This window comes from Elephantulus edwardii, unplaced genomic scaffold (assembly GCF_000299155.1).
Source record: "Elephantulus edwardii isolate Elephantulus edwardi_28Jun2011 unplaced genomic scaffold, EleEdw1.0 scaffold00004, whole genome shotgun sequence".
NCBI classification, from domain to species: Eukaryota; Metazoa; Chordata; class Mammalia; order Macroscelidea; family Macroscelididae; genus Elephantulus; species Elephantulus edwardii.
Genome location: NW_006399754.1, coordinates 4,867,628 through 4,878,689, shown reverse-complemented (window position 1 = coordinate 4,878,689; position 11,062 = coordinate 4,867,628). Strand labels below are relative to the sequence as shown.

At 44.2% G+C, this 11,062-nt stretch overlaps 1 protein-coding gene across 1 annotated transcript in view; it reads right to left on the bottom strand.

The window, feature by feature from the left end:
* The window catches only part of WDFY2 (WD repeat and FYVE domain containing 2), a 236,378-nt gene that overhangs the window by 136,743 nt on the left and 88,573 nt on the right, over positions 1-11,062 (bottom strand). Inside the window, exon 2 of the mRNA XM_006879517.1 lies at positions 4,801-4,868. Within this exon, the coding sequence (XP_006879579.1) occupies positions 4,801-4,868 (68 nt within the window). The remainder of the gene's footprint in view (positions 1-4,800; positions 4,869-11,062) is intronic.

The window sequence follows — 11,062 nt, the reverse complement described above, 5'->3', positions numbered from 1 at the left end:
TTCCTCCCTGCTGGTGCCAAGAGTGTCGACTGTAGAGCCAAGCAAACGGAAGCTGTGAACAATCTCAATCTCTTCGCCATCCATCCTAGTGCTACCGATTGGTCCAGTGGTGAGAATCTTTGTCTTCTTGACATTGAGCCTCAGTCCATACTGAAGGCTGCAGTCCTTGACCCTCTGCAGTAAGTAGGCTCTGAAAATCCACTGAAGGGTCAGTTAAGAGTTAGTTCCAACTTGACAATAAGATAGTAGAAAAAAAAAAAGATAGTAGCAAAAGCATGCAGCAATAAAAGATTAAGGAGACCTTCTTGACCACCTTCACTTTGTCTGCAAATCCCAGGCACTTAGCACAATGGCCTACATTTAGTAGGGACTTAGTAACTCCCTAATTGACCAGATCTGCAATCCTGCAATTCTGAAGAGATACGGTTCAAGGCCAGTAGCTTCACAGGAGTGTGGGAAGTCTCCTCCCATGATATTAGCTGCCTCTGAAATTTCGCTGGATGGTCAGCTATGGGGTCAGCTCTGACTCTACACTACACAACAATAACAGGTACATGTAACTACAGGCACACAGAGCCGTACAGTCGTAAGAGAAACTTCTTAAACTTTAATGTATATTCAGATTGGTATTTGTTGACTTTAATCTAGCTGTTCTGAAGCAAAACCCTGTGTCTGCATTTCTGAAAAGTTCCAGAAGGTAACTGGAGCCATTCCCAGAGACCATTTCTCAGCCAAACAATAGATGGGATCATAAAAGAAACAGTAACACCTTGAGAAGCCTGTTCCTCGGAACAATTATAGGAGATCAAAAGGGCAAGATGTACAAAGATGAGAAGGCAGGAAGGGGCAGAAAATCCGGAGGAAAGGAAACAGGAAGCCAGGGCGGGAATGGAGAGAGTGCTGGCACACTGTGGGGGCTCCACCGTCATGGAACACTTTATGTACAAACTATCGACGGGAAACTGGCTTGCTCTGCACAGCAAAATAAATAAATTTCCAGGTGGTGCTGAAGCTGACCACTGAAAGTTAACAAAGCAATGCCCTTGTAGACTCTAACAGAATTATCATAGACACAATACACAAATAGTTATACGGTTTCTCCTTAAGTTCATGTTCAATCATCAGAAAAACAAACGTTTCTCTAGGAGGAAACTCATCTTTATTATCAAATTTCGTAAGTTCCTTCAATAAGTATTTACTACACATCTAGGCCAGGTGCCCAAATGACAGTGGCCTTCAGTTATCTTGTCTACAGTTTATTAAGAAATAAAAAAAGGCAATTTCTCTGTGATAGTCAAATAAAGTAAGATTAGAGAATGACACCAAAATGTATGAGGAAGGGATGGGCCAGAAGCTGCTTAAGATCCAGTGCTGATGTTCCTGTGTGCCCACTGAACACGCTTCAGTGCTTGCCATGCCAAGCACCACTACTTCATGCAGGTTTGCCTTCCCCCAACTCTCACCATGCCACAGTCCTGGGGCTGCCAGTCTCTGGGACCAACTTCAATTTTCCAGTGAACCCACTACTGTTGAGCTGATTCCAACAGAACAAGGTGGAATTGCCCCAGAGGGTTCCCAAGACTATACTCCTTGAAGCACTTGGATACATGCTTCTTTTTAGTAGCTTGTGGATTCGAAGCACTGATATTTTGTTTAGCAGTGAAGAGTTTTAAACTGTACTGGCCAACTGACTGGAAGAGATCGATATTTATTCCCATCCCAAAGAAGGGTGACCCAACAGAGTGTGGAAACTATAGAACAATCTCATTGATTTCACATGCAAGCAAGATTCTACTGAAGATTATCCAAAAATGACTGGAACAGCACATCAGCAGGGAACTGCCAGAAGTCCAGGCTGGGTTTAGAAGGGGTCATGGTACTAGGGATATTGTAGCTAATGTTAGATGGATCTTAGCTGAAAGCAGGGAATACCAGAGGAAGGTATATCTGTGTTTCATTGACTATGCAAAGGCGTTTGACTGTGTGGATCATAACAAACTGTGGCTGACTCTGAGAAGAATGGGAATCCCAGAACACTTGATTGTACTAATGAGAAACTTATACTTGGACCAAGAGGCAGTCGTCAGAACAGAGCAAGGAAACACTGCATGGTTCAAAATTGGGAAGGGCGTGCGCCAGGGATGTGCCCTGTCTCCATGCCTTTTCAACCTGTATGCAGAACAGATTATCCAGAAGGCTGGGTTCTATGAGAAGAAATGTGGGGTCAAGACTGGTAGAAGATCTATCAACAATCTGCATTATGCAGATGACACAACCCTGCTAGCTGAAACTGAGGAGGACCTGAAGCACCTGCTGCAGAGGGTCAAGGACTGCAGCCTCCAATATGTATTGAGGCTCAATATCAAGAAGACAAAGATTCTCACCACTGGACCAATTGGGAGCATCAGGATGGATGGTGAAGAGATTGAGATTGTTCACAGCTTTAGTTTGCTTGGCTCCACAGTCAACACTCTAGGCACCAGTAGCCAGGAAATTAAAAGACGTATTGCCATGGGAAAGTCTGCTGTTAGGGACCTCTCTAAAGTACTGAAGAGCAATGACATCTCTCTGGAGACTAAGATGTGTCTGACTCTGACACAGGCCATGGTCTTTGCAATCACTTGTTATTCATCAGAGAGTTGGACAATGACCAAGGAGGATAGAAGGAGAATTGATGCCTTTGAGCCGTGGTGCTGGAGAAGAGTATTCAGAGTACCATGGACTGCTAGGTAAACAAACAGATTCATCCTGGAAAGGGTCAAACCAGGCGGCTCCTTGGAGGCAAGGATTCTGAGGCTCCGTCTAACATACTTTGGACACGTTGTAAGGAGGGACCAGTCCTTGGAGAGGGACATCACGCTTGGTAGGGTGGAGGGACAGCGCAGTAGGGGAAGGCGCTCTGTGAGGCGGATTGATTCAGTGACTGGGGTAATCGGGATGGGTATATCAGAGACGGTGCAACTGGCACAGGACAGAGCAGAGTTTAGGACTGTTGTACAGAGGGTCGCTATGAGTCACAAGCGACTTGACGGCACATAACAACAAACAAACAACCAGGGCTCCTAGGCTTAAGTATGCTGGTGTTATGTACCATCGAGTCAGAATCATCTCATAGCTGAACACTCCAGTGGGTCTTCAGAGGCTGTAAATCTCATAACAGGAAACTGCCCATCTTTCTCCCACCAAGGAATTGGGGGATTCAAATTGCGTGCTTTTAGGCTGACAGTGGAACTCGACCACTAAGCCACCAGTGCTCCCCATGCTAGAGTATGCTGTTGTTGTTGTTATAGACCATTCAGTTGGAACCAATCCACAGCTGACCCTCAGGCAGGTTTTCAGAGGCAGTTAATCTCACGGGGAGGAGACTGCCCATCCTTCTCCTATGCAGCAGCTGGGGCCTCAAACCACGTGCCTTTAGGACTGCAGCGCAGCTTTCTATCACTAGGCCACCAGGGCTATCGTTTCTTATTTCCACCAATCAAATATTGTTCAAGTCTGATGAGAAAAATGTAAAATCACAGATAAGATTAGTTTCTTCACTTAAATTCAAGGGGAAAATCCAAATTCTTTCCCTTTCTCATTTCCTTAAGTGAGGTTCACTTTGAGCTCAGGCCATACAAAGGTGTTCACTGGTGTCAGAACTGGTAAAGGAAGAATTTAAGTATCAGAATTACAAAAAGATTCTTCTTAACTGTCTTTTGTATTGTGTAGTAAATAGACACTAATCATAAACCAGATGCAAGTAACATCTACTTACTACAAAACTCCAATGACACACACAACCTCAGAGAGAACTGGAAATCACTGAAAAACATTACATTCTTAGTAATCCATCTGCCCATAAACAGGCAAATTGCTGTCTGGTACCACATTCTTTTGCCACAGGCCTAACTTAATTGCATCTATAATTCAGCATTCATTTCTTTGGCTGTGCGCCGCGACATATACTTCCCAAAGCCCATGCTGAAGCTTAAGGTTCACACTACAGCAAGCTGTATGGAGCCCAAACCAGAGGGTTTTCCTAGAGTACCAATTTTAATTAAGACTTGATAGATGAAGGGGAGGGAAATGTGTGATAATAATTGATAATGTGTTTAAATAACAACTTTGCAGTTAAATAAACACAGAATAGGGTACTTAGTCTGAAGTGATTTTCAAGATGAAACACTAGAATAAAAAAATGTCCTGTTGGTGGGAAGGGCCACTCTCCTCTGCCAATACCAAACATCTGTTAGTGGAGCAAGCGAAGGGTCACTCACTGACACATGAATATACCTTTGGGAGATTATTTGCTGGTGCAGGGACACATTTATGAGACCTTGGGAAAATGTGATTAACTCCAAATTAAAACTTAAATCGTAAGCAAATTCTTTTGAGAACTGAGGAGTCAAGGCTGAATGTCTTAAATGTGTATGAGTGACAGAGTAATAGTGTAAGAACAAATTTACTTCACAAACGTACTTACTGGACAAGATTTCAAATTGTCCAAGGAAGTGAATTATTATAAAAAGTTAAGTAAGAAGTTGGACTAGAGGGGGAGACGGGTGTAATGACAGACTTTGTGCAACAGCCTTTCTTCCATTTAGCTCATTCAGGAGCTCTGAATGTGTGGTCGATTTAGAACAGCTTTCTTATTTCACATACTGAGAGCTTTAGAAATTCTAAAGTGATTTAATACAGTACTCTCCATTATAATGATAATCTCATCCCATCCCTCCGTCTTCTCTATTCAAGAAGAGAACGTAGAGAAGGCAATCTGCAAAGGAAGTGGGGTAGGGGAGGGTTTTTTCAAATACTTACAAGGCATTACATGGTATATGCTTGGCCAGTACTGTCCACTGTCTCTTTTTAGCCATACTCGAACCGTCCTACGACAGAAAGAAAACATCTATGTTAATTCACAGTATTTGCAGTCATGAAAAAAATGATGAAACACAAAAATATACATGTCACATAAGCTTCGCCAAGCATCATTCTCACTGTCTCTCTCTCTCTCACACTCACTCACACACACACACACACACACACACACACTACAGTGTTAGGAAACATTATTGCTGTTCTTGTCTTGATTTGCCTTCCAACAATACAGTTATATGGCTTTTGCCATAGTCGGCTGGAAACATCCATCCACCTCAGGAGAAATCAGACTCTCTTCAAGAAGGAACTGCAAAGAGATTGTCAATATGCAGCATGTGACACACACAAAACTCCAGACTCTTGAGCTTAGAGAAAGGGTTTTGAGAAAGGGTTTTACAAGTCTGTCACGCTATGGTCAGCTCTGAGGTTCAAAGTTCTGAGCCACCGGTCTTACCATGGAGTTCCACCAAAGAAGAATGGAGGTCTTGCAGCAAAGTTTGTGGATAGAGTTGTAGGCCAGGGTCCAGGTGGAGACCCAAGAGAGCTTAGAGGCCAAGGAACACGACTAGGCTCTGATCAAGCAGTAAGGGCTCACAATGAATTATACCAGCCATGACTTGGCAGCAAGACCAGCACAGCTAGGTGGAAAGGGGGTTTTGCCCTGGAGAGCAGAAGAAGCAGAGGGCAGGAAACTAGGGAGCTGGGGGTGGGGGTGGGGTGGGGTGGGGTGTCCCACTTGCAGATCATCTGGTCACATGTCTCACTTCAAAGCCCGAAACCAGACTGAAGGAATGAGCCATTTAATTCCAGAGAGAACTGGGCAGTATCTTCGAGACTACTTAAATCCTCATATTCAATTAGGTATTAAACTATCCTGAACATTTTACCCCTTACCAGGTCCAAGAAGTCAGTGGGTCCTCCACCTTGGGTAGCAGGGTGAAGACTAGACCAACCGCAGACTCAATAAAGAAATGTCCTTTTCTGTACAAAGACAAGTTACAATAGAGTGCTATTTGGTGACCCTGCTCCATAATTTTGCACATGCAAAATTCAAATACTGAACTACTGAGATAGTCGGGTTTAATGACAAAGTGGAAGAAGTAATCCAGATCGAAGGACTCAGAGAGATGCTCAATGATCAGGAAGAAGAGGTGGTCCAGCTTCCTCACCCGTGACGGACCTGAGGTCTCAAGAGATACAGAATGCCTGCACTCATGTCGCAGCAGGGTCGCAGCCAGGATACGGCACACCTGCCTTTCAGCTGGAGGGCACATACTGTGCACTCAGGGTGCAGCTGAAAGCCGATTCCTCCGGAAGCCTATCGTAGTTACGTCCTTCCCATGTGTGGACCTCAGGAAAGTCCCTCCTCATTCAGTGTGCGTCCAGCACTTCACACACTGCTGTCTCCCAGGGACTCACATGTGCTTCCCCTTCGCTATCACAGGGGTCTCCATGTAGCTGTTGTTGTTAGGTGCTGTCAATTTCGCGTTCCACTCATCGCAAGCCTATGAACAACAGATCTGAATGCTATCCTACCCTGTACCAACTTCACAGTCTCTGTCACTCTTGAGCCCATTACTGTAGACACTGCGTCAATCCATCTGGTTGCGAGTCTTCCCTCCTTCACCACCCCTTCTCTCTTCCAGGTCTAATGTCCTTCTCCAAGTAATGGCCTCCCCTAGCAACATGCCCAAAGTAGATAAGATGAAGCTTCACATCCTTGCCTCCAACAAGCACTCTGGCTTCACTTTCTCAAAGACATGTCTGTCTGTTCTTTCAGCAGTACATGGGATATTCCGTGCTCTCCTCCAAACCACAGTTCAAAGGCCTCAATTTTTCTTCTATTATCCTTAGTCACTGTCCAGCTTTCAGATGCACAGCAAGTGACTGAAAAGACTGTTGTCTTAATCAGGTGCACCTTAGCCCTTAAACTAACATCATTGCTCCTTGGGAATTTTGAGAGATCCCTGACTGCAGACCGTCCCAGTGCTATACATCTCCTGATTTCCTGCTGGTACCAAGGATATTGATTGTGGATCCAGATAAGATGAAGTTATTAACAGTTTCAATCTTTTCTCCATCTATCATGATGTTGCCTATCAGTCCAGTGGTGAGGAATTTTTTTTTTTTACACTGAGATGTAATCCATATTGAAGGCTGCAGTGTTTGATCTTCTGCAACAAGTGTTTCAAATCCTCCTCACTTTCAGCAAACAAGCTTGTGTCATCTGCATAATGAAGATTAGTATTGAGTCTTCCTCCAATCCTGATGCTACATTCTTCTTCATAGAGTCCAGCTTCTCAAATAATTTGCCCAGCATAAAGATTGAATAGATGTGGAGAATGGATACAACCCTAATGCACACCTTTCTTAATTTTAAACCATGTAGTATTTCCTTGCTCTATTCACACAACACCTTCTTGGTCTAGGTCTAGGTTTCGCATGAGCACAGATAAGTGCTCTGGGATTGCCATTCTTCTCAATGTCTCCGTGGGGTCTCCGTGAGCAGGAATCCACTCCATGACAACTGTGTCTTTTCCTTCTCTACTTAACCTCTCTGAATCAAAGAATTTGTTGAAATGAATCAGAATTCACTTGGTCTGAAACGTTCTTTGTTTATAATATATGCCAATGTGCCAATGTAACACTTTTAACACTGAGATTAATATCCCAAAGAATCCATTCAGACTTTACCTGGAGTTGAGGTCCTAATTTTTGATCAAGAGACATCGAATCTGAGAACATTATCCTGAAAATGGCTCAAATGAAGACTAAAATGGGCCTGCCCGCAAGAGCACAGCTAAGGCACAAACTGCGTTATTTGTCGGTGAGATGATTTACTTCCTTTTTTGCTTGAACTACTGTCACGTGGATTTTGCTGCCAGCCGCTGCACCTATGTTAACTGACAGAGAAGGTAAAGGTAAGGGGATCGTAGATAACTTCTGTTTTAGGCCCGTTCATTGCATGGCTGATGATATCATCATGAAGATTAAGCACACCAGAAAAGGACTATGTTTAGAGCAACAATGAATCATAAGGTCCTCTGTAAATATTTGTGTCTGAGGTGTCTTTGAGAGATGCTAGAGTTCTTAACCAGTGAGAAGTAAAACCATAATTAGAGCTTATTTCATAAAGGTGAGGCTCACACGTGAGGCTCCTGAGGGCATACCTGGCACAGGGCAGCCATCCAGTAACTACCACCAAATGGATTCACAGTCGAGGTGATCCACAATCCACAACTTTTCCTCCTTTGCCAGCACAGTGAAAACTGTCAGTTTTGATATAAGGGACTTCACAATCTGTAGAAGTCTGTAAATGGCCTGTCCACTCCCATATGTGATTTTAACGGTGCAGGGTACTTGGCTTGGAGGCCCCGAGTGCCAAGAATGATTAAGCACTCGACTGACCATCAAAGACTGGTCATCTGAACGCACCCAGAGGCTCCACAGAAGACAGGCCTGGCCACGTGCTTCTGAAGGTCATGGCCAGAAGCGGGGTCACGGAATTCATCTGATGCCATTTACCAATTACCACAGCACCTACGGTGGCTTTGTGGATGGAGGCGCTCCGTCTAGACAGATAAGTACACATGTACCCATCGTGGTCTACAGTAAGAGCTGGGCGCTAGGCTGTATCTAGCTAAGCTGTAAGGCTATGCAGGAAAAGCAGCTAACTGGTACAGGGCCAGGAAGGCAGGTTCAAGGTCTCCCAGGAGCTACTGACTCTCACTGGACTTTACATGGTTCCTTCTTGGCATTTACCATAGTCCCTTCTACCTCCCCATGAACGTGTCTACTATCTGGTTTGGGGTTGTTGGGGTTTTTTTCCACTAGAAAATCAGCCATCTTGATAGAATTTTAAAAATGTTCTTGTCTTCCTCACCGGAACCCTGCTGACACAATGGTTAGAGCACACGGCCTCTAAATGAAAGGTCAGCGGTTCAAACTCACTAGCCATTCTGCAGGAGAAAGCTACTGCGCCCTGCTTCCATAAAGGGCTCAGCTCTGAAACCCTCCGGGGCAGCTCTGCTGTGTCCTTCGGGGTCACACTGAGTTGGAATAGACTCTGTGGCTTCAGTGGCCACTCAGAGCCTGGAAGAGTTCGTGGGATCTATGATAAGTAGCTGCTGGAAGAGCGAAAGTGAGGATTAGTTGGGTAAGGCCACACTGCTGGCTGCCTCCTCTCCATTCATTCCCTCCGTCTCCTTGGGCCTCAGTCCTTCTGATGTGATTGGAGCACCTAAGTTAATAAGCAGAAGAGAATTGTTCCCAGGCTAGTTAAGACCTCTGGCAGAGTTTACTTGCTTATGAAAGCAACCAAGCAGAAGTCTAACAGGTTTTTGAGGGAATTGTTTTGCCAACAATCCCAAGTCCCCCAGCACCCTCACAAGGTAGGTATGATTATCATCTCTGTATCACAGTGAGGGCTCTGAGGCACAGAGAGCCACAGTTTGCTCCCAGACAGCCTAACTACAGAGGCTGATCTCCCAAGCAACTGTGTCGGGCAAAACCGCTTCCTTAATGTGGCAGAAAGGGCACTATGGATTCATTTGAAGCCTGACTGCCTGTAGCTTAGCTGACCGGAGGTTACACATGAAACAGCCTCTTTGGTGACTGTTAGTGCTGACACTGGTACCCGGGACTGTTAGTGCTGACACTGGTACCCGGGCAACATGCAGAGTTGGTATGCTTGTTGTAACGTTAGCTGAAACAATGCCTTTGGTCTTTCACACCTGTGAGTTCTAAAGTATCAGTTATACCCCCACTCCTCACTTACTGACATGTCTAATTCCTCACATCAGATTGTCAGGCCAAACTGACATTATGCAAAAGTCAAAGGCCACGCCCCACCCTCAGGGTGCAGGCACTCTCTCTAGTCACTCAACACACACTGGGTGCCCTCTGTGAATCTCAGGGTGCATGTGGCATGGGGGGGTCCCCCTTTCCAACCACCACTGCTCCCAATTTCCAATAACTATAGAGATCACAGGGTGGTGACAGTGTATTATAGGGTATTAGCTGCCACTCACCCCACACAGGGACCCCACTCATCTTCCATCAGTCCTAAGCCCACAGCTCTTTCCCCACTGAAAACTCCAGCACCCGTGGGCCTCGCTTGAGACCCTTCTACCACTCAAGACCTCCTGTCATCCCAACATCACTCCCCATCCACAGCTGGTCAGTCATCAGCCTTCACATAACTCAATTATCGATAAAGCCTCTGCTGTATCATGTTCGGTGGCGTGCGCAGAGCCCCCGGGCCCAGATATATCCCACATGGGGCCCAGATCATTAGTAGGGCCTCTAAGAATGATTTCAAAGTTGTTGTAATATGAGTTGTGGGGTAATAAAATAATTGATAAATGGGAATTATGTGAATATACATAGATTTAAACAACAGCTTTTCTGAAAATCCCATCTGTAAAAACCATACACAGTTAAAATTTTAAATTCCAAAAGATCAAAGTAAGTTAATATTAGCTTTAAATTTTAAAATAGCAACAAACATGTGCAAGATCATAGCCTAAAAATGACTTCGCACACACAATAAATTTTTACAGTCATCTTAGGCAAAAGATATAATCCATTTAGAGAGAGATGTGAAGGTCCAGGAGGCTTATATGATAACTCTGTTGTCCTAGTGGATAAGGAGTTACACTGCTGACCCAAAGGCAAGTGGTTCTAATCCACTAGCTGCTGTGAAAACAAAAGACGGGCAATCTCCTCCCACACAATTTACAGCCTTTGAAAACCCACCGGAGGGTCAGCTATGAGTTTCCTCTGACTCAAGAGAGATGAGCTTAGCTGAGTGGTTGCATGAAATGATCTTCAATTTTCTACACTCTCCCTTAAGCATAATGCCTTTCTTATACCAATATGCATGAAAACTACATGATAAGGTTTTACACCTGAAAAACAAATGATAGAAAAAAATAACTGTTCAGCGATAAAATGGTAGTTCTAAAGTAGAATTTAGATGGCTGGGAATTGCTTACATAAATGTAAATCCCACTCTACCAACTTGTAAGTAAAACAATTTTTGTCTAAAAATCTTAAGTTTAAAAGTAACATCAGCTATTGTGAAAGGTATTGTTTCTCTTAGTTCTGGCTACTTGGGAATAAATTTAACCAGAAGTACAAAGGACCTTTTCCAAGAAAATTACAAAACATTACTACAAGAAACAAAAAGAGATCTTGAAAA